Source organism: Ananas comosus, linkage group 1, assembly GCF_001540865.1.
Source record: "Ananas comosus cultivar F153 linkage group 1, ASM154086v1, whole genome shotgun sequence".
In the NCBI taxonomy this organism is placed as follows: Eukaryota; Viridiplantae; Streptophyta; class Magnoliopsida; order Poales; family Bromeliaceae; genus Ananas; species Ananas comosus.
In genome coordinates, this window is record NC_033621.1 from 1,489,727 (window position 1) to 1,513,462 (window position 23,736).

General features: G+C 36.7%; 3 protein-coding genes across 3 annotated transcripts; 2 read left to right on the plus strand and 1 right to left on the minus strand.

Annotated features, from left to right (window-relative positions):
- LOC109715240 (blue copper protein-like) lies at nt 1,898-2,425 on the plus strand. Its single transcript, XM_020240158.1, has 2 exons — nt 1,898-2,072; nt 2,178-2,425. The coding sequence occupies exons 1-2, from the start codon at nt 1,898-1,900 to the stop codon at nt 2,423-2,425; spliced, it is 423 nt and encodes a 140-aa protein (XP_020095747.1).
- On the plus strand, nt 3,844-8,317 carry LOC109722723 (trafficking protein particle complex subunit 5). Its single transcript, XM_020250843.1, has 8 exons — nt 3,844-4,069; nt 5,401-5,489; nt 5,782-5,845; nt 6,318-6,395; nt 7,097-7,173; nt 7,254-7,320; nt 7,409-7,516; nt 7,843-8,317. The coding sequence occupies exons 1-8, from the start codon at nt 3,998-4,000 to the stop codon at nt 7,870-7,872; spliced, it is 585 nt and encodes a 194-aa protein (XP_020106432.1). The 5' UTR covers nt 3,844-3,997; the 3' UTR covers nt 7,873-8,317.
- On the minus strand, nt 12,766-14,166 carry LOC109722218 (uncharacterized protein DDB_G0271670-like). The gene has a single exon (XM_020250203.1). The coding sequence runs from the start codon at nt 14,021-14,023 to the stop codon at nt 13,049-13,051; it is 975 nt and encodes a 324-aa protein (XP_020105792.1). The 5' UTR covers nt 14,024-14,166; the 3' UTR covers nt 12,766-13,048.

The following is a 23,736-nucleotide window of genomic DNA, read 5'->3' on the forward strand; positions in this document are numbered from 1 at the left end:
TTTAAATTTGAAATTTGTTTGGACTTAATACTTCGCTTTGTGAACTCAAGTAGCTAGGGGCTCTAGTGAAGCAACGGCGATATTCGCCAATTTAAGCTTGTTTCTTCGTTCTCGAGTGATTAGTGTTAAATATAAAAATGTTTAAACACTATTTTCTAACAGCTTAAACTTTTAGAGTACAACGGTTATTTCACATGATATCAGAGCAGGAAGTTCTGAGTTCTTAAGTTTTTAGAGTTCAACGGTTATTTCACGATTGGATTGAAGCTTCTCGAGCTCATTTACAAGGCGCATACATCGAATTGAGCGAGGCTTGAACCGCTTCTTCTCGAGCTCTTCGGATCTCTCCTCTAGTTAATATCTGCTGCTCCCTTCAATGTGGCCTTTATAGTTTCATCTTCTTCTACTGATTCTCTCGAATTGGCTTTATCACTATCATCTCTCCTATTATTCTCCTTTGCTTATTTATAGTTTGCTTTGAACTAAAGTTAAAATTGGGCGAATTTCACTGTGGATTTTAGTGGGAATATGCCTACTTGGTTCTTGTTGTATGTGATCTTGACCATGTTGCTTGCTTCGCTTTTTATGGAGCAAAGGTTTCAAATTACTTTGGTTTTATTTGATAGTTTATTAAGCTTGTTCGGAGATGAGATTCAAGCCATTGCTGTTTCCTGAGCTGTGATCAAATGTTAGGTGCCATTGCCATGTTTATTTGATTTTGCTTTTGCTTTTGCTTTTGCTTTTGGTAGTAGTAGTCTTTAATAAAACTATTGGCGATGAAAATTAAGAATTACAGAAATAAAATTATCTCGAAAGAAAAGTTTAATTTGAATTGTATTAAGATTCGCCCACGTTGGTACTTATCTAAAATATTTCTAAACCGCATGAGATAACAAATAAGTTTAAAAGATAAATTATATTCCCTTTAAATTACTATCTTTATGGGATTCAAATAGAATCAGATTAGTATTAATATTTTTCCTACTACCTATCTAAAATATTTCTAAATCGCATGAGATAACGAATAAGTTTAAAAGATAAATTATATTCTCTTTAAATTAATATCTTTATGAGATTCAAATACAATCATATTAGTATTAATATTTTTCCTACTACCTATAAATATACGACGGATTGGCTACAAGTAATTATATACAAGAAAAAATTAGAATATTTTTTTTGCAGAAATTTTCTCTTTTGGGTTCGCTCTTGAATACCATAAAAAATTCTAGAAATTTGGACGGTGTGCTGGAATCGACTTTGGTAGCCAATTGCAATATTAATTCCGCGATGAAAAAGGTATGCAAAATTTATATAATTTTTCATAATGATTTGGTTAATAATTTTTAACAAATTGAAACCAGCGGATTGAATCGGGTTTGTGCGAGCTTGAAAACCAGATCGGATTGGATTGAATTTGTCCGGTCCGGATCTGGTCCACTCGAGGGGTAGATTCGGTCTATAGGAAACATCCCGTTATATATATGTATGCAATGTTTTTCTTATTCTTTTTCCTTTTTTTTACCCTACTAATTGGAATATTTGATATTTGATATTCCTCTCGTCATATTGATGTATGCTAATTAATCCTTCCCACATATTATCACATGTCATATATCATTTTAATTAATTGCATTCCTTTTAACCCGCTGATATTGCAATCAAATGTGTAATTAATTATACCGTATTTGTACAAATATTAATTCTTTCTTTTTTTGGAACCAAAGAATGATACACTAGAGATTTCATTAGACAACACATATATTCAACCCCTTGAACTTCTATATAAACCTGATCCCTTTCACCTCTTATTTGCAAGATTTTTTATATATGTGTGATTACTCTTATTTTTCACCCTCTCACCAAACGATCTAAGTTCCTTTGTTAACATACACAGATGACCATGAAGGTGAGTGCTAGTGTTGTTGCCCTAGTGTCCATCCTCCTCATGTTGGTCCCTCTCGCAGCTCGCGCCGACGAGTTCATCGTCGGAGACGACCAACACTGGCGGTTCGGGCTCAATTACACCGCTTGGGCTTACGAATACACTTTCGTCTGGAACGACACACTAGGTAATTAGGTTTGAAAACGATCGCGGATTAATTGAATTTATCTATACATGCAAACCCTTTGAATTAAAATGAATTTCAACATATATATATTTTTCTTGCATGCAGTGTTCAAGTATGATCCTCCGAATGGCACCAACATCCCCCACAATGTGGTGCTCTTCAATAACATTCACGATTACGACGCTTGCAACATAAACAAGTCGACGCTGCTGGCGAACGTGACGCAGGGCGCGGGCGAGGGATTCAGAATTCGCCTCCTCAATTTGACGCCGTACTACTTCGCGTGCGGAATCCACGAAGGGTTTCACTGCAGGAATGGGACCATGAAGTTCACCGTGATCACACTGGACTAGTAGTTGAGCTTGATGAGAAGATAGCTAGGGGGACGTACGTGCATACGTACGTTGCAATATGCATGCATGCAGGGGAAGAGGCAATGCTTTAATATTTTTTGAATTAAAATATAGTATATTGTACTCTCTTTTACATGTGCTTTTTTAGATGATTGTATTAGGAGTCTATTTACACGATTGTGTTACGTTAATTTGTTGGTTCAAATTCATGTTTATGGACGGAGCGTTATGCTCGAAATAATAAATTAAGTTTGGCGATGCTTAGATATGTGATGTTTCGGGTCATGCATTGGAGAAACTGATCTCTCTTTAGTTTCTCGGTATATATTGAAAATGATTTCTATTATTAATACTTGAAATCATATTGCATATAAGTTATTATTTTTGGGAGCGCTTGTTTCATAAGTCGTAATCATGGTAATATATATCATTTGATTCGGGTAAGTATGTTAAATGTTGATTATGTCGTAATCATGGTAATATATATCATTTGATTCGGGTAAGTATGTTAAATGTTGATTCTGATACTTACCCTGTGTATTGATCTCAAGTAAAAAAAGAAAGAAAGGAAAATCATAAAAATCATAAAATTGTTTAAGATCGGGATTAAAGTCAAACAATTCCATCTATTCACTAAAAATTAAAAATTGACAACTAACCCCTATATCTTGGTCTCAACACTCTCAAGAGGCTCTGATCTTGACAATCTTATTCTTTTTTTTAAAATATTTTTTCCAAGGCGACTCAATTCTGATTCATTCATTTGTTAAAATTAGAATTTTCAATTCTGTCTAATTTTTAATTGTTTAAAAAATTGTTTAACCAAACCTCCCAATTCATAAATACATATAAAGTTAATTTTTTATCTAGCACTCTTTCTCGGAAATTTTTTTGGTTCAAAACCACAATTTCTTTCAATTAGAACTTTAAAATTGCCCTTGTATCTCACATCTTCTCCCTCCACCTCTGAGGGTTTCCTCACAAATTCTTAGAACTTTATCTTCTCTCTCTTCGCGGCGGCATCGATGCTGTTAACGCTAATATATATAAGACTGTCTCATTCTTTATACGCATAACTTTAAAATTCATGTCATTTGACGATATATACTAATTCCCCTAAATTTTTGTTCCATTAACTTGTTTGCCAATTTGAAACCGGTCACCCAAAACCGGTTCCTTATAGTACCAGCAAAAAAAAAAAAAACNACAAATTAAGCTGAGTAAAACGACCAAAAACTGGAGAGAAAAAACGGAAAAGAAAAGGAAAGACCAAAAAAAAAAAAAACAAAAAACAAAAAACAAAACAAACAATTGCGACCGGTCCAGTTGAGCTCATCCTGAGGCGAGCCGAGCCATTACCAGCCTATAATTCGTCATGGTCGGGGCCTAACTCGAGCTTAACCCAAACCCGATTGATCTAATAATAGATCTAAAAAGAGAAGATCGACAGAGAGTAAGAGAGACAGAGTGGGAGACGAGGAGGGAGACGATCGAAGTGAAGTACTACGTCTTCTTCTTCGACGCGAAACAGAGCTTAACGAAGCGATCGAGAGAGGAAGGAACGCGATCGCCATGATCGGGGTGGGGAAAGCGAAGCAATACGCGAACGTCCTCGACAAGCCCCTTAGCAGGGGGAGGCAAGAGGTACTCTCTCTCTCTCTCTCTCTCTCTCTCTCTCTCTCGAGATCTCTGTTGAATCAGGTACGCAAGGATCGAATCTAGGAACCCTAAATTAGTGATTAATCTCGGGTTTCTCCTCCAATTTCACTGCATGCTTGCCCCAGTTTGTAGATTTACTCTAAGAGCGCCATGGCTTACTTTGGTTGGATTTGGTGCTCGTTTTCTCGATCTAGTGGTGGAATTTGAGGAGGAGAGATCGATTCTTTCACTGATATGGTAGTTTGACTTGTGCAAGAACACTTTTGGTTGAGAAGGAGAGGAAAAAAGGGGAAGATATGGGAGAAGCATTGTAAGGGAACAAAGAAATTGAGACAAGGACTTCTTAGTTTTTAGTTTATTCTACCTATTCCGCGTGACAATATATTAGATTAAAGTGTGGTTGAAGGGCATGAATCGTGGAAAATTGGAGAAACTGTATTTTATGGAAATTTTTGCAAGTCATTCCAAAATATGGGTTGGATTTTAGTCTTTAAGCCCGGCATGCGCCCTTTCTTATATACAACAAATGAATAGAACGCTAAAATGTGAGTATAATGGACTTGATTTGTAATTTAGAGGGTTAAATATTGTTGGTTTGGTATGGGAATGGTAATGTCAGGGAATTCACGAGCATTTTGCCTTGTTACAATGCACATTCTCCTCTAATTTATAGACTTCTACATCAACGGATACTTGTTAAGTTGGATATGCTCAAAGAGATTGCATATATCCTTGTATTATCTGCTTACTGTATCAGACATGGATTGTTGGCATCATGCTGTGCAACCATGCCCCAGCAACCTCGACCCTAGGTCAATAGAACACTCTTTCTCTGTAAGTTGTCATGAAGATTTTCCGCTCTCTAATCAAAATAGTCACATGATGCACTGATACCCGCTCTACGATTTATGACAGTTTGGCTTTATAAGACATGCTCTAGAGTTTAAGTGGCAAGGGTAATATGAATCAACAAAATGCTGTCTTGCTAATAAGAGTATTTTTTTTAATAAGAGTATTTTTTTTGAGTTCCAAATATTTGAAGATTACTTGTGCTCCAAAGAGATGCATTTAGTTTTATAGTAATATGAAAAATTACCTAGGTTAGGTGATGAATGGTATAGGTGATTTTGAAAAAAAAATTCCACTCTAAATTTGACTGATATGGCATGGCATTCCACGTAGTAAACAATTTTGCTGAACACTAAAATTTCCCTTGTGCTTTTAGTCATGCAATTTTTTTCGTACAATCATTGGATACTCCAATGGCAGCTTGAGAGCTCTTTCTTTTTTTCTTTTTCTTTTTTGGGTTTTTGCAGGTCAGCTTGAGTGCATTTGCCTTCTTGTTTTCAGAACTGGTACAGTACAATCAGACCCAAGTTGACAATATTGCAGAGTTGGAAAGAAGGTTATATTACTTAGCTTATTGATGACCTAAAATATTTGATTGAGCATGCATCACTCAGTTACCTTTTTGTGCTATTATCAGTTAGTATGAAAAGTTTCTTATGCTTAGAATGAACTAATGCCAATTGGATGATTCATTGCATGTTAACTGTCTGCTTGCTTATCAATTTGTCTCTAAATTGGCCTTCTGTTAACCTTTCCTGGCGCTTGATATTTTATTTATTAGTTACGTATCCTGTCATACAAAATTTAATGTGTTTCTCATTGGTATATAATTCGTAATATATGTACAGGCTAGAGGATGCAGGTTATGCTGTTGGAGCAAGAGTTCTTGAACTTCTCTGCCATCGAGAAAAGGTGAGTTGATTATTTCTTTGTCAATACAAGTGTTGTTGATTCTCTTATATATTGATTTTATGTAGCCTGTCGGTTTAGTTTTAGTTCACTTCATAAGATAATGATGCAGTTAGCTTCATTTATAATGCTAACCTGTGATCAGCTAAAGAGCTAGTGCCTTTCATTAAACCTGTTAGAGCTGTATAAATTGAAAATATTTGTGGATTTTGGGTGAGTTTTGTTCAGCATTTTATTGTGTTTTGCAACATGAAATATGGTGTTTTGCACCACTCTATGTATCACTTGCAAACATGAGCTAGCTTGGAATAGTTTCTGGACACAACCAGATTTGGAAAAATGGACCAACTTTTGTCCGTTATTATTTCTCATGATACCTAGGTCATTTCCTTTTTCATGTTTGATATATAAATGGCATGCAATCTTGTATGGAAGAACTCACTGAGATGCATCATGTCTCACTCAAACAATACAGGGGAACAGGAGGGAGACTCGATTATTGGGGATTTTATCCTTCATTCACAGCACTGTGTGGAAGGTTCTTTTTGGAAAGGTCGTTTATCTTATAACATTTTGTATTTGGAAAGATAACTTGTATCAGAAGCGTTATGTTACAAACATTATTTAGTAGTTAAGAAATATTGATCTCTCTATGTCATACTTGTTGATTTACATTTAAGAATGAAAGAAAATAAATATTAGAACCATCTTTGAGTTCTTTTTTTGAATTTTTAATAGTAGGAATGTTAGTCGTTTTGTACTACATTGTTTTGGTTTCTTCTTACTGGAATTACTATACAACGAAATAAGTTCTTAGAGAGATGCATCATACCATATCTTTCAACTACATATTCATGATCATTTTTCTTTTTACAGCGGATCACTAAAAAGCTGAATCCTAACAAATTGATTTTGAGTATATAAAACCCAATATTTTCTATGTATGGTTGTGATCAACATGCTGGCTGAGCTTGTTAATGCATACAATCATATGATTCATATGGTGCAATCACTTTCAATGAAATAAGATCATTTATTATCCGTTGCATTCTTATGATTAATATTCATAAATACCATTGAATGAGCTGTCAACAGACACTTTTTCATTTTTCACCTTTGTTCCATAAATCAATTCTATTTATTCTACTCGTAAAATCAGCTCACATACTCTTGACTATAATTCGTTCTTATTGTCTATAGTTTTGCATAAAATATCTTCTCCCTTATGCTATTCTTGTTTTATTATCTCACTAGGTGGCTGACTCTCTCGAGAAAGGAACCGAACATGAAGATGAATACATGATCAGTGAAAAGGAACTGCTGGTTAATCGGTATACATTGCAACTCTTGATAAGTTAAAAATAGTATTACCTTCCTAATTCTGATTATTGAATTTTGGCTGGTTTGAAAGATTTATATCTGTACCCAAAGATATGGGTGCCTTCAATTGTGGAGCTTTTGTTGCTGGGATTGTAAGGGTGAGTGCAATGTACCGTTCAACCACATTTAGCTTTTTTGGGATAATATTAGCATCAACGTTCTTCTTAACATTTGGCTTTTGTGTAGGGTGTCTTGGATAGCGCTGGATTCCCTGCTGTGGTTACAGCACATTTTGTTCCAATCGAGGGTCAGCAACGACCGAGAACTACAATCTTGATAAAGTTTGCTGAAGAGGTCAGTTATATGTAGCGAATTACAATTGACTCATTGAATTTTAAAATGTTGATGTTCTGCTTATATTAAGCTTGGAAGCAAGTGACTAGAGTGCACTGAAGAGAATTCTCTCTTATAAACAATTAGGAAAAGCTATGATTTTCTTGTTGGCCTCCTTACTCTAAAGTGTAAAATATCAGGAGCTGTAACTCAAGCAGAACCTACTTAAAAGGTCATCGACTTTAAGATATTAAACTTTAACAGAGTTATTCTGAAAACCTAATTATGGTATCACAGATATTCTTTTATGTATTAGATGGAGTTTAACAGAGTATATTCTGTGGCAGGTACTACGTAGGGAAGCAAGATTGGGTTGAAGTTTCGGAGAGATCTTCTCTTTTTACCCTGAAGTCAGAAGAGCTAATCGCCGGCAAACAAGGCAGAGTAAAATTGTTTCTGGTGAGTTAAACATATTCGAATGAGTTCTTCAGATTGGTTTCACTTATTCTCGATGAATTTAATCTCTAAGCAGCAGCTACTTGTTAGCCGCGTTTCATTCTCAACATTTGTGGTTTGTACTGCAATATATCATAGATACACCGACTTATTTCTTTCCCCCTTCTTTGGAGTGATACACCAGTAATCTTTTTGTTGAAATACCTCACCTCATCTATCCCTTTTGTATTACCAGAGTGGAATTTGTTCAGTGAATCTTTTGCCAATGTATGGTGGAGAAAGCACTGCTTTGACTCTATTTGTAGTGCATGCACTTTTATCACATTAGTTATGGGCATATCATGATTTATATGAATTGCATGATTTTGTCTGCAAACCTTTGCCCGGGCCAGACTTACAGGGCCTTTGATTTTCTTTAAAAGGAATCATAAAAAGGGCTTAGTTTCCATAGTATTCTGAGGTTGTTAGTTGCGACATTGTCTTTGTATTTCCAATACTTAAAACAGTTTGATCTCTGGAATTTGGCATGTATTACACTTCAATCCTTGATCGTGTCACGTTTTAACTTTCCACCTCACAGATGACGCGATAGACCCGGATTCGGACAACAATTTCTTCAGTATAAGGTGCCAGTATTGTTTTTGTCTATTTTAGGGCATTGAACAAATTTTCGCACCACCTACTTATACCACTGACATTACTATTCGCCTTACTTCCGGGACAAGTGTGAATGCAAAACTCTCCTCCATATTAAAGAAGCCGAGTATGCTATTAAAGAGTACCTGCTTGGGTTGGTGCGGAAATAGTGTCTGGTAGGTGTAGAAATCGTAGCCGTGTCTCACCTATCAATTGAGCAATACGTCCAAGAAAGAGACTATTCACTACCAATCTGATCCAAATCTAATCCGAGTATTTGATTCATGTCTAACCTGGATATGTGGTTGCCAATACTGTGACACCAAATATATTATTAGGAAATATGTATACTTTGATTTACAAGAATTAATGATGGAAAATCTATCGAGCGCCTTTTTTAATGTAATGTAGCAACCATATCCACCAAACATTATACAGGTATACTCTGCAAAGCATTCCAGCAGCTGAAGTTTGTATGGAGTGGCGGCTGTGTTTTCGGCATGGCTTGTGAAATTATTTCTCTAGTTTGAAAAGTAATGAAAACATGCTTAGCGTTTGATTATGACTTATCACGAAAATAATGTTTCAAGTTTAAAAAATAGTAGTTTTAAAGATGCCCAACGTGCAGCCGCCTGCAAGTGTCACTGTGCGACTTATGCAATCACACGAACTAATCAATGAATAAAAAAATAAAATCTGTGATTATCAATACATCAGCTGTCATTGATAGAAGATTTCAAGGATTTTTTTATTTTTCTTTTTTATTTTGGTTGCCTTTAATATTTTTCGAGGTTGTATTGTCTCAACCCCTGTAGTTAAATTTATTTGCTAAATAAATAAAGCAAATAATATGTTATTTTAAAAAAAAAGATTTCAAGGATGCCAGCAGCATGTCACGGCCTTAGCGGTTCTGTTTGCAAAGTCCGTGCGCCGCCCGCTTTCCTATTCGAAGATGGGTAAGCCTTCGTCCCTATTGCTAGTCTGGACCTTCGCGTCCTACAACTAAATATGCAAAGGGAATGACAAAGAGAAAGAAGCAGAGGTTCTCTCAAAAAGCTAAGTACTACACTACTTAGAAAATGAGAATTCCAACTCACATACACACTCCCTCTTGTGTTCTTTTGGCCTTAGCCAAACCACACTATATATAGGCCTAATGAACCTTTTCAATTCACCCACTAGCCACATAACTCACCCACTATTGCCTACATAATAAGCCCTCATAATGAGCCCTCATAATAGCGAAAAGCTCAAGAGTCACCCATAATCCATAACTCTTATGAGTTTCATAACCCTTGAGTTTTTCACAGCGGGTTGGGTTTGAGCCTCCTTGACAATCCGATTCAACTCGTTTTCAACCCGAACTCGCTAAGCAGATTTGGGCCACTGTCAAGGAGCAGTCAGCGGAAATCATTTTGTCGGTGACATTCTCCCCCACCTAATGCGCAGACGCCCTCGTCGCCCGCCGAGTCGCTCCCGGTCCGCATAGCCTTCCGCGTGGTCCGTCGTGCCTTCCCGTGCGATCGGCCCCGTGCTTTGTCCGCATCTGTTCCCGCACCAGCACCTAGTGTCTTGCCCCTCTGAGCAAGTGCACCAGCGAGCCTGCTGTGCGAAGAGTTCGCTGGATGTGCATGTCCTCCACGACACGCACGCGCACTCTGCCAAGCTACAGAACGCCCCGAGTGTGCACGTCCTCCGCGACACGCACGCGTACTCCGCCAAGCTGCAGAACGTTTTTTGATCCTCGCAGGCTCCTTAGCAGAATGACTTGCACTTTGCTTGGACGCTGGCCACTCCAGCGCCATATGAGATTCGATAATCTCGCCGCCGCTCAGGCCCTCCTCCTCGAGGTCCCCGGTCTTCCCGCGCTTCACCTCCTCGCAAAGCTGCAGGGCTGTCAGAGTTAAACTCTCGTTGCACTCTTTTGCGTCCCCTGAATCGCGGTGCTCTTCCCCACCTTTGGCCTCGCCCGCCTTTGGTGATTCACCTCGATCGCCCTCGGTTCGCTCAGGTAGTGCCTCCCTCATCTTGAGGTCCTCGACCAACTTGACCTGGGTTGAAGCAGCACATCTCGCACATCCTGCTCGTCGTTGCGACGGGAAAGATTCAGCTTGAACTGCTCCAGACGATGGCGGAATATTGCCATAGCTGCAACAATATCCTTCTCCATCAAATAAAACCTCTCCTCCAACATCCCCACATGTTGGGATAGGTCGGAATAGCGCTCCTCCGCGCTCGCAGCAGAGTCCTCCAGTACGCCTACGCGGTCGTCAAGCAAGATAGACTCTCTCGCCAGAGTCCGCGACTCCTTACTCTTGCCGCGCTTGGTCGCCCTGGGTTCAGGCACAACGTCAACGACGGCAGCTTCCGACGAAGACATGGTTCCTCCTCGAACCGGCTTTGATAACAACTGTCATGGCCTTAGCAATTCTGTTTGCAAAGTCCGTGTGGCGCCCGCTTTCCTGCTCGAAGATGGGCAAGCCTTCGTCACTATTGCTAGCCTGGACCTTCGCGTCCTACGACTAAATATGCAAAGGGAATGACAAAGAGAAAAAGGCAGAGGTTCTCTCAAAAAACTAAATACTACACTACTTAGAAAATGAGAATTACAACTCACATACACACTCCCTCTTGTGTCCTTTTGGTTTTAGCCAAACCACACTATATATAGGCCTAATGAGCCTTTTCAACTCACCCACTAGCCACATAACTCATCCACTATTACCTACATAATGAGCCCTCAAAATAGCCAAAAGCTCAAGAGTCGCCCATAACTCATAACTCCTATGAGTTTCATAACCCTTGAGTTTTCCACAGCGGGTTGGGTTTGGGTCTCCTTGACAATCCTATTCAACCTGTTTTCAACCTGAATTCGCTAAGCAGATTTGGGCCACTGTCAAGGAGAAGTCAACGGGAAACATTTTGTCCGTGACCAGCAGCACTCTTTGGCAGGGCAGCACATGCGAGTCGATCCTCCGGATGAGTCCGGCGAGATTAGATCAAGAATCGTCTTCTCGGTTGAAGCAACACCATTCACGCACTTGGGAGCACACGGAATCGAAGGTACACAATTTGCACGAAAATAAACGAGGCTAATTAGACTAAAAGAGTAGGTAGGTTTGTACCCTTTTGATTCCCTTATGTCCGTATTAGAGCAAGAACATTTCACAACCTGGAGGTCTGTGACTGCACAGCAACTATGAAATTAGTTTTTTTTTTTTTCCTTGGGGAAGAGAGAGAGAGAGAGAGAGAGAGAGAGAGAGAGAGATAAAGGGTACAATAATTGGTGAAGATTCTGGAGGTTGGAGATGAATTATTGCCTGGAACTGCTCTACCATGCCGACTAATCATGCGAGTAAAATTTGGATGTGTGAAAATTTTATAGATGGAAACCACAGAAGGAATCAACATGGTGCACGTTTTATCATCTACTAAATAGGACATTTAAACAGAATCCTTAATTTGAAATATAGTTGGTACAAACTGTCCTATTTTTATCTCTTCTCGATAAAAATGTATGCAGACCCTGTCAATCGTACTTCCATCTTTTGAAACGGCCCTTTAACTTTATATTTCTTTAATGATTTTTTTAAAAAAATTAATTTTCTTTTAAACTGAGTAATCATGTGATTTATTAAATATTGTTTTTTTCTTTTTGTAATTCCATCAAAAATAGACTTTTCTCCCTTCAATTACGGCTGATTGATTCACACAAGGTTAGGAGGTTGGTGAATCGCCGGTTCGGCAGAAGTGCCAGCTATGTTTCCAGTTAGGTAGCATATTTGATGCTGGACTCCAAAAATTCAAGTGATTCATAGAGTTGTATCTTAATTAGAGTGATTTGTTCTTTTATTGCTAGCTTGAAATGTACACATCTCCTCAACTGGATAGTAATATATTGCTAATATCTCGCGTTGTTACCACCACCCCTCAATCATTACACAAATATAAAAAGAAATAACAGGGGAGATCATTTGTCTGAATATAATCATCAAAATATGTCACAGTATTACATGGCACGAAACGGCACGGCACGGCACAACAAATATTGATTTACATTACACGATAGGTTAGCTAGTCATAGTTAACACTCTTAATTAGAGCACCAATAATTAAGTTTAACTGTAAACACTAAGATGAAACGATTTGGCTTAGGAAAAAAAAAAAAAACATGAATATCAAGGTAAATATTTGCACAATGCTTTCCTCCTTGCTTTGCCAATTAATACAAATAAGAACAGTATCTGTAACACAACTGCAACAAACGAAACAATAAAACCAATCGATCAGACTCTTCAGTTTCTATTAGTACGTATGAAACTACGAACACGCATTCTCTGATTCATAGAGAGGATTTAACTGTATGATAATTGTTTTACATGCTATTAAATTAAACGAAAAAATGAATGATTTTTCATACTTGCACAATCAAACATCCAAAAGGGAATTAGATCAAGAAAGTTAGGATCGGCCGCGGGAAAGGGTGTAGCTGTTGAGCCTCCGGCCGATGCTGTTTATCGCCGGATTGAACCTCAGATAGCCGAAGAGGCTGTTCCGGTGGAAGGGCAGCGGCGTCTTCTTCTTCATCTCCTCCGACGCCGCTCGGTTCGCGGTGTAATGCGTCTCATGCACGGCGGCCATCGAGCCTTTCCCACCTTTCGACGTCATAGCGCCGGTTTCGTTGTTCTTTTTTACTTTCGATGGCGACGTAAATGACGACGACGAAGAGGAAGAGGAGGAGGAGGAAGAAGGAAGTAAAGTATACTTGCGTAGGGGATCTTTGCTTCCTCTTCCGATCACGCGCCCATCGGACGCGCTTCGGAAGAGGAAGAAGTCCTTGAGACTCCACTTCTTACTCCCACAACCTCTTATCAAAGAGGCCGAGGAAGGGGCGGCGGAGTTTTGCGACCTCTCGAACTCCCCGTCGCCTCCTCTCAACGGAGAGAGGGACCGCGCCGCCCTCCGGCCTCTTGAATAGCCCTCGGCGGTCGAGGCGGGCGCTCTCCCTCTCCCTCTCTCACCTGCCGAGGCTGTTTCTGAGCTGTTTCCTAGCAGATTGATCTTTTGGATAGCATCAGCAACCATCCCTTTTCCTCGCCCTTGTTGTGACTCACATCCGTCGCTACTCTTCGTAGACGATTGTCGTAGAGAAGAATTCAACGGGCGAATCTTGCCCCCCTCGAAGAGCTCGTCGGCAGCCGCGGGGGCCTCCCCCTCGACCTCTCCGGAGAATTCGAAAGCAAAGTCGAAGGCATCGGCTTCGGGCTTCTTCTCCCAGTTGAAGGAGGATCCGCGGGGGCTCGCGGGGGCGCTTAGGAAGTAGTAGTGCTCCGACGGGTTACCGAAGGGCTTCGGGCTCGCCGGCGCACTTGTGTAGAGAGAATTTGAAGGGAAGTAGAAGTCATGGGAGGGTGATATTGGCATCACCACCTCCATTGGTTTCTCCCTCTCTCCCTCTTCTCTCTTATCTTGCTTTGAAGCTTGTATTGGCTTCAATTATTAGAATCTCAGATAGAAGAGGAGGAGCAAATTGGATTGCTTGAGGAAGGGGCTCTTTTATAAGTTTGAAAAACATTGATTGGCTTCATGGCTTAGCTCACAAGAAGGTTGCAGGAAGCTGTGAGTGGTTTGCTGATGTGATGCAAACATGTGTTGCTGCAATTTGCTACTGCCTGGGTAGGTGGCATTAGCCTATTGGTTATCTTAATTTAGCTGCCTAATTTTTAAATTTTGATTTTACAAGTTTGATTTGAGTTATTCTACCGCGATACTTTAACTTCAAATTTTGAATACATAGTTTATCTTTATGGATTTATTTAGTATATTTTTATATAAGTCTCGCAACTATTAATTTATTAAAATAAATAATTAGGTTAAAATTCCAAAATCAAAACACTGTTGATTATTGATTTAGGTCATACAAATTGAAAGAGTAGATAATAAAATTAAAAATCTTGAAAGTTTGAAAAGTCACTTCAAAGTTATCGACAGTTCAAATAAATTACATACGTTTTTATCTAAAATTATTTTATAAAAAAAATTATGTAAGTTGTAGAGTGATTGGAAAAGTATTAATCACTTTAATCTGAAAGTAAGCATATATAGCGCTGTTTTTATATAACATATTTATATTTAACCCAAGTTCGAATTCTAGTTGATTCATATTTTTAGCTAAGTTTATTTTTAAATGAAATANAAAAAAAAAAAAAAAAAAAAAAAAAAAAAAAAAAAAAAAAAAAAAAACTTATCTTTAACCTTAAAAAAAAAAATCTATAATAAACATCATTAACCGACTAAAAATTGCTAAATAGTTTGGTCGCACGGAATTTGTATGACCAAGAAGTGAGGAACGAAAAAAAGGAAATACCTGTCCAAAAAGAGAAGAAAAATGAAAGGATAAATTATAGCCGCCCCAAGATTTATTAGATTTTTCTTATTATTATTATATATTTTAATCGTGCAACAAAATTTTCGTTGTCAAATGCCGTTAGTTGTGAATGACTCAATTGATTAAATGAGCATCACGTGGGATATTCAGGGAGTAGCTCCATTATCCTGCGTGACACCTCACATGCGAGACAATATTCGTACTCCAAATGTAAATATATGATATGATGTCACATATTTATTTTTCTCTTATAAAGTCGTATTCTTTGCGTAAAAATTTGACTAAGTGGGGTGTTTTAATTCCGAGGGTTATCTCTTCTAAAAGGTTTCTAGAACAACGAGAATGTAAGCTTCTGATATTTTTATTAAGCTCTTTTATCATTTTTTATGGTAATTATAAAGGAGAAATTTCATAGATTCAATAATTTAGTATAATTTCATTCTTTTTGCTAAAATTTGAAGGTTCATTAACGACCACTAGCTATTCTGATTGTAGATCTAAGGGATCGTGATTATAAGCTAGTTACGTTTTGCGCAGTACAATAGTGAAAAATATGATTAAATAATATATTACTGGTCTTCGTACATAATATTATATTTCGCATATTGTAACGAGTCTGAATTTGCAGAGCCGTATTTGATGGTTGTACGTAGAGGTTTTTAGGATGGAGCCTATAAGGAAGCTAAAAGAAATAAAAGTTTATTAAAAAAAAAAGAAAATTCAAGCTGGGACATGTGAGCAATAAAATAGAAATAGTTCTGGGCCATACCCCCCATAATATTAGAACCGAGCCCTCGTAATTGTGGTCGAAGCCCAAGCGTCCCTATGACCAAATAAGTGGTAAAGCCTTATACATTATGGATATAAGCCATTAGCCCAATAATTAGGCTAATGGGCCTAACCTGAAGCCCGTTTGGTGCAAGATCTCGTGGTTTGACCAAGTCAAAGTCGGCTGCGTAAGAGTCTCGCCGCCGACTTCATGTACGTTCAAGAATTTGTGCTACTTATATGAAGTCGGTAAACGGCCGTTTCTCACCACCATTTTGGCCACTTTTAAATGTGGGTAGAAGGAGCTACGACGGCACTGATTTCATTGTAAAAAAAAAAAAAAAAAAAAAACTCTTTTTATAGCGGAGTGAACACAGAGAGACAGAGTCGCCAAGATAGGACAAAAGAGCATTTTTTACTCTACTTTCGAGACTTTTTTTTTTATTCATTAAAGAATTTGCAAAAGAAAGTTGACGTAAAACTACAAAAGCAATATAAGTTTAAAGTCGGAATTTGAGACCATTCCTGAATTTTTTTTTTTTTTTTGAGGAAAGGTAGCATGCTACCGCTTCATTCATTTAGAAAATAAACTGAGCTACAAGCTGAAGCAACAAGACCTCAAGGATAAAAGTAAACATGAAAAGTAAACATGAAAATGCAGCTAAAGATAAAACAAAAAGAGAGGAAACTATAGGAATATCTAAAGGACTATAAAAAGAAAGAAGATAAGAAAACTAGCAAAAAAGGTTCCAGGTTTTCCTGAGTGCGCTGATCTCGGACACAAGTAAACCCAACGAACGTTTGGAATTCTGAAAAATTCTTCTATTGCGTTCCAGCCAAACTACCCACCAAGTTGTGGCGATCGTCGCTAACTCCTTTTCCCCGAGCGTTGCCCCTTTTCTTTTGCTTGATTCCCAAAGCAGTGTAGTAGAAAAGCAATTACGCATGACAGATTTATTTGGAAGTAAACCCACGAGAAGCGCTTTGATGCCATCACATCCCATGAAGAGGTGATCGATGGTTTCAACCTCGTTCAAACAGAACACACAAGACTCCTCGCCACTCCACCCGTGTTTCAACAGGTTGTCTACAGTGAGCACCTTTCTTCTAATTAAGGACTAATCATACGAAAATCTTCACTTTTAGAGGAGATTTAAGTTTCCAAAGTCGAGCGAAGCTCCTATCTTTTACACCACCGTTTTGCAGAAAATCGTAAAGTGATTTAACTGTAAACTCTTCCGACCAGGTCCATCTCCACCTTACTACATCTCTTTCATTGGTCGGGGAAATCGTGGATAACGCCTCCTTTAGTTGCAGCCCAAAATTCCTGAATTATTGTTATCGAGTACAAGTAATTAACATAGAAGATTACTTTTCTATAAGAATACAAATTCATTAGAAAGCCATAATTAAGTTCAGTTCTACGTACATTTCGTTGTGGAAACATCTTTTTTCTTTTTCAGTTTGGAGAAAATATTTGCTGATAATCCAAGTTTGTCACCAGGGTTAACAATTTATATTCTGAGGGAAAAAAATGGTTGACTAACCCTTATTTATTAAATTTCATTAGAGACCCCACCTATTGTATATATGGTTATTGAGAACCAAAAATTGAGATCCCTTAATGCTTATTAATAGTATCATATCCTAGTAAAAATAATGTAGTCCCTTTCCCTAATGATACAATCTTTCTCTTTAAATTAATTAAGACTGCACCTATACATTATTTATCATATTTGTCCATTAATTAGCCTTAAAACTACTCGGATTTTTATGGTTCCGTACCCCCACTATCTTCTTTGATAATACAAAATGTTTAAAGAGAAAAATGGTAGGTAAATTGCTAATACAAAATAAAACTACGAGCCTCACTAATCGCCTATTATAAGTTTTATATACCCTGACCTATGGGCATCTTTGAAAAGAGAACAAAGAAAAAAGAACAAATAGTACTAATTGTATACCCAACTTGCATATGGGTCCTATTTATACATTTTTTTTCTTTTTTTATAGTTCCTAGACTGGCAACTTGGATTCAGTTTCCTGTTAGTGCTCAATAGCAGAATTCGCTTTGTTAACTAAAAACTGTACCTAGATGCCAATAATTCGAGCTTAACAATTGAGAAAAATAGCTAGTTTGTTAATTCCGTGTTGCGTCATTCAAAAGTTGCTAAGTTTGTGTCACACTGATTTGCATGCTTTTATTAAATTATCTATTTCTATGAAAGCCACATATCAACTCCTAATTCTTGTTCATGGTGAAGTTGTTAATTAACTTCCTCTACAGTATAATTGACTGTACTTAATTAGTATAGTTGGCTAACAACTTGATAGTTAATTTTTGAGCTCTCAAGCTTTAACTGAGCAGGGCGAAGCTTTTCCCCTCCAAGCACACATGCACTTATGAAAGAAAAAAAATATATATTATATAATTTGGTTACTTTTCAAAAAATGAAATTAAGTTGATTGGGGTGGTTAATACGCAAACAATGTAGTGTAAAGAGTCAACAAAAGGAGCCCACCTCCTCCACACTATATATGCTTGCGCCCCAACAGTTGTTGTGGGCATGTTTATGCATGCTTATAAGTATTTTATTCCATTTTTTTCGGAGATAATATTCTTATATTTTCCATGAAAAGCAAGAGAGAAGGACAATGATGAGCTCGAAAGTGATTTAAACTAATGTTACATCACTAAAAAGAAAGTGATTCGCGATGGGTCCATTCGATTAAAGCTATTGAGAAAAGGTACTCCGGGGGAGTTACACTCCGCAAGTGCAGGAACTTAATTTCCTACATACATATCGATATGGAAAGTCTCCTTGTATATATAGAGACGTACTATTTAATTAGTCGGCTATTATACTTTAAGATTCGTATATTGTATATGATGAATGATTAATCGATCAGACTCTGTAATAGCTTAATTTGTAATTAACTAGCTAGGCTAATATTGGAATCAATTTGCTACGTACTGCTTTTCTAATTATAAGATGTACGGTTTAGTAGGATTAATAATGCAGAACATAATATCTTAGAATACACAATTTATAATTAAAATTAATCTGTTGATGATCAGATGGCATCGTAATATGTATAATTATTAATATTAATAAAGAAATGCTATGTATGTCTATACTCCACCATCTAATGTCGCCTTAGGTTTGCTCTTTTTTTTTGGTTTAGTAAAACGAAAAAAAGAAAGAAAGTGATAACACTAGTGGAAAAATATGATTTTTGAATGAGAGTGTTGTAGGATTATAACTCATTTTGGATTGTAAACCTAGCTAACATTACGTACGTATATTAATGTTAAGCAAATACATATTATTAAATATGCAAAAGAAATTAATCCATTACATATGAAGTACATGATCAAGGGGGAGCATGCAACTGATAATCTCTACAAATAAAAATTACAACACTTCATGCACAACTTAGTGGCAATACTCTCTCTAATACCAAAGAGTTTTTTTTTTTTTTTTTCTCTAACCCTAAACACCAAAGAGTTAAGACGTAAGTATATAGAGATATGTTTCTTGTTCTCTCATGGGATTATAGAAATTATATCTTAATCGAAGTATATATATTGTCGGATTTACACAACTTATTATTACTGATAAAACTAAATAAGATATTTTTGTATCGTACCTTCTGACAACATGCTTTGTTACGAAAGAAGGCATGCGCACATACATACATAGAAAGATCATAAATTCATATTAGAATCACATTAATTTACATGTGATAATACGAATGAATTGCCAAGCATAGACATTTTGAATTAATGGATCATACATAGTGTAATCCAACTACAATAAGGATGAACGGGATCACCACCACAAGTTAATTTGTGTACATCAAATGACCAAATGTGACCTCGATCCCTGTACATCTAACTAACTAACTAGCCTATAAGTTTCTCTCTTTGTTTTTCATCAACAAGCATATGCCCTACGCCGGGGCTATGTCCCGGTGCCGTAGGCCGAATATCATCAACCGCCACCATCGGTTTCGCGCTACGCACTTCTTCGGATACCGAAACTGCGCCGTGCCGCACCATTCCTTTTGTAGCTTCACCCCCTTGAAATAGTTCTCTTCTTTGCGTGCTAGTGTGTTCTTTCAAAGGCCTTCCTTGAGAAGCTAATATTTGAGTAGCAAGAACAAGAAGAATAAGGAATGCAATAGTTCTAAGGCACTTCTTAGTGGCCATGAGAGAGAAACCTAGAGAGAGAGAGTGAGTGTGTGTTTGAAGGAATATTTGACTAAGGAAGATACTTCCTCTCCCTCCTCTTCATTACTATTTATAGAGATTCAGAGTTTTCAAGTAAAGATCGTACTAACAAAGTAAAGATAAAAGTTTTAGTCTTAACTGTTGATCACTTTCTTTTTATTCTAATTCCAAATCTCTTCCTTTTAAGGAATAATGAATGGCTAAGACCGAGCCTTTGAGTTTATGTGTATATTATAAGCGAAAAATAAATAATTTACATAAGGATAGTGTGCCAACTCCTAGTGACTAGCAAAGGCCACTTAATCACTTAATAAGGAAAATAATATCATGAAGGGCATATGACTTTTTTCTTTGCATGGCCCATGCACGCTAACTACATTCCACTACTTCCCTATTGCTACGATGGTTCTTTAATTTTGTGAGCACTCACAATGCTTGTAAAAAAGTTGCAACGAGATCTCGCTGAGGACTTCTTCAACGAAGTAAAAGTTGCATAGGGAAAGAACATCCCTCAAGCACCTATGCTTTATTTATTAATTATTATTTTTTTGGGATAACTTTCATTTTGGCCCCATGTTATTTAGTGCATTTTTACTTTGTAATTTTATAGTTCAAAAAGTTGTAATTAGCTACTCTGTGATTTTCTTTTTGTTTTACCAAGAAAACTTGCCATCTAGTAGAGTAGTAAAATATTTCTTTAAAGACAACCACAGGTTGCTATGCTGTTTAATGATAGATATTTACAGTAAAATGAAAATAAAATTACAAAATAATAAAGTATAACTTTCTAAACCGCAAAGCGACTAAGTGAAAACATATTAAACTATCAAATAGTTAAGTAATTTTTTTAACCACACAGTAATAAAGTAAAAAATATGGTAAATCACATTAGATTAAATTAAAGCTCTTCAATAAAATTGAAGTTGCATATGTAGAAAAAGAACATACCCCAAGCATCTATGTACACTTATTTTTTCCTATCTAAATTAATTACATATCAAATTAATATAGAAATTAAACTAAGAACCTTTTGAAATAAAGGACTTAATTAATTATACTTCCTCTGATATGATATTACCTATAAAATCAATGTAATAGAAAATGATATAGGATTAGTTTTAATAATCTGAAGCTCAACTAATGTTTAATGTTGAAGTACAAGTTGGCTAATTATAGCCTAGAACACTCGCTGCACTTAAACCAAAGAGATAGGATTCCCCAACACTTCCCCACTAACCTCAGATACATTTTTAAGTTGGGTTTTATTTGGACGGTTCCAGCTGCAGGCAACTTTGCACCGCTATACCTGTTTATCTTAAAGCTGCTATGTACATAAAGCTACTTTAATTCACTTTAAGATACTCCCCTTTTTTGTTTTTTTAAAAAAAAGAAAACAAAAATTTATGGATGCAACGGAGATATTAATATGTCATTGTACTCTCGTCCAGTTCATTAGATCATTAGACAAAGGAATGTACGGTTAGAATAATAATAGTCACCTAGAATTTAGTTGGTGGTTTGTGGGATAATACCATTGAATGGACGCAAGCGGTCAACGGGGTAGATCTAGTAGAGGAAAATTTGATTACACAAGATGCTTGGTGTTATTGATAACATAATAGCCGGACTCTATATATAGAATTAAACTAAAATACTATTAGTGGCACTAAGTTATTGGTGTTACTAATGGGTGTTTGATAGAATAATATGATGTAAAGGATGAAAAAAATCAAAAGGATAGATCTAACAGTAAAACTTGATAACATCAAGTGCTTAGTGCTTTTTATAGTATAGTAACTAGACTCTCTCTCTCTCTCTCTCTCTCTCTCTCTCTCTCTATATATATATATATAGAATTGGGCTGGAATACTATTATTTGTATTTTCACACTTTGTTACCAATTTTTTAACCATTGGATGAAAAATTGTAGGACTAGAATGATACTGGTCCTTTAGGATTTAATGGTGGTCCGTCTAGGGTTGAGTGGATAGTTGGTTGAATAGTATGATCTAAAAGATAGAATTAATTAAAGTGTAAATTTTACAGCTAAAAAGTCAATAGTAAAAAAAAATCTAAATACTATTAATAGTATTCCAACTCAACTCTATATATATTATATATATAACTAGGCTAGAATACTTTTTTTTGAGAAAAAGGTAGCACGTTACCAGCTTTATTCATTTAGTGGATGAATTTAGTCACATAAAGTAAAGCAGTAAGGCCACATAGAAGAGGGAAAGCAATAGAAAAGTGGTCAAAAAAAACAAGCAAAAAATAAAAAGAAAAGAAGAAGAAAGAAAAAGGTATAGTACATCGAAATGAAGAGATGTGCAGTTAGAATGATAGTGGTTCTCTAGTATTTAGTCCATGGTTGGTGGAATAGCATGTTTTAACCGGTGAAAATGATCAAAGAGAAAGATTTAGCAATAAAAAATTTGATAGCACTGAGTATTTGGTACTATTAATAACATTAAGTCTAACGAAGTCGATCATCAATTTGACGGTCGCATAATTAAAAACAACTTGATAGCACGGAGGCCTTCGTGCTACTGATAGCATAGCAGCCGAACTCTCTCTTTCTCTCTCTCCTCTCTCTCTCTCTCTATATATACCATCGGATTTCAATACGATCTAATATCAACCATTAAAAATTATTGAATTTGAATGCTTTCAATCACTAGATAAATAATATAAAAAAATCGCAAAAATTATTTTCTAGAAACTTCAAATACTCTAGATTAAGTCTAACGGAGTCAATCGTCGATTCGAAAATTTCATCATCGAAAACGGCTCAGGAGCACGGAGGCCTCTATACTCCTGAGAGTACAGCAACCCTGCTATATATATATATATATATAATTTTGCTAACAAATATATATATATATATATATATATATATATATATATATATATATATATATATAATTTTGCTAACAAATAAATAGTTTTCTTGAAGGCATAAGTTATTATTAGATAATACAAGCAGATTTTGCAAGAAGAAGACTCAAACACATGCGAGCATGACGTGCTGTCCTAATACCATGTGAAATATTTAATTAAGCTGTACACTATACTTTTCATATTCTAATGACCAAGTCCCATTTGGTTCTTCATGTAAAGTTTTGAAAAGGCATTACGAGCATATTAAATACGAACTCATCCTACGACAAATTAATTACTCCGCATCCTTTTATTTATTATATACTTGTTTTTTTGAATCTGCGGCTCCAAGGCAATTGTTGGCTGCGTATTTGCCTTTTTAACTGTAAACAGCTATGCATGCAGCTGCTAGTAAGAATGTAGGATCTTAGTAACAAATTTGAGAGTATTGTATCTAGCAAAGAGAATCCCCTCACATGAGGAAGTGTTCAAAGAATATATATACAATTCGACCGAGCCGCAGAATCTTAGAAAGGAGAGGGTTATACTTCGGAATCTGCCGATCGTTTGGGGCGTGCACATGGTTCTGCGTCGAGGGATTCACATGACGCGCAGTTATCGAAAGTGCGAGTCGCAGTTGTTTAAGTGTTAGACTGCTAGATTACTTACTGATCAAGTAGGTTTCGACTTTCGAGCTGTGTTCTTGCGCGGCTCTTCCAGAGTCTTTGGGGCGCATTCCAGCTTTTCTTTGCAGGTCCTCGACAAACTTAGTTGTCTCGCTTGTTGAATGTAATACTATATTCTCTCTATCTCTGGTGAATGAAACTGAACGAGTTCGATGAATTTGGTCTCGTTTGCGGTGTAAAAAGCGTCTGAATT

Excerpts from the sequence above, each read along its gene's own strand:
- LOC109715240 (XM_020240158.1), top strand. The coding sequence starts at position 1,898 with ATGACCATGAAGGTGAGTGCTAGTGTTGTTGCCCTAGTGTCCATCCTC. Across the intron at positions 2,073-2,177 it reads CGTCTGGAACGACACACTAG|TGTTCAAGTATGATCCTCCG; the intron begins GTAATTAGGTTT and ends TCTTGCATGCAG.
- LOC109722723 (XM_020250843.1), top strand. The coding sequence starts at position 3,998 with ATGATCGGGGTGGGGAAAGCGAAGCAATACGCGAACGTCCTCGACAAG. Across the intron at positions 6,396-7,096 it reads GGAAGGTTCTTTTTGGAAAG|GTGGCTGACTCTCTCGAGAA; the intron begins GTCGTTTATCTT and ends TTATCTCACTAG. Across the intron at positions 7,517-7,842 it reads TGATAAAGTTTGCTGAAGAG|GTACTACGTAGGGAAGCAAG; the intron begins GTCAGTTATATG and ends ATTCTGTGGCAG.
- LOC109722218 (XM_020250203.1), bottom strand. The coding sequence starts at position 14,023 with ATGGAGGTGGTGATGCCAATATCACCCTCCCATGACTTCTACTTCCCT.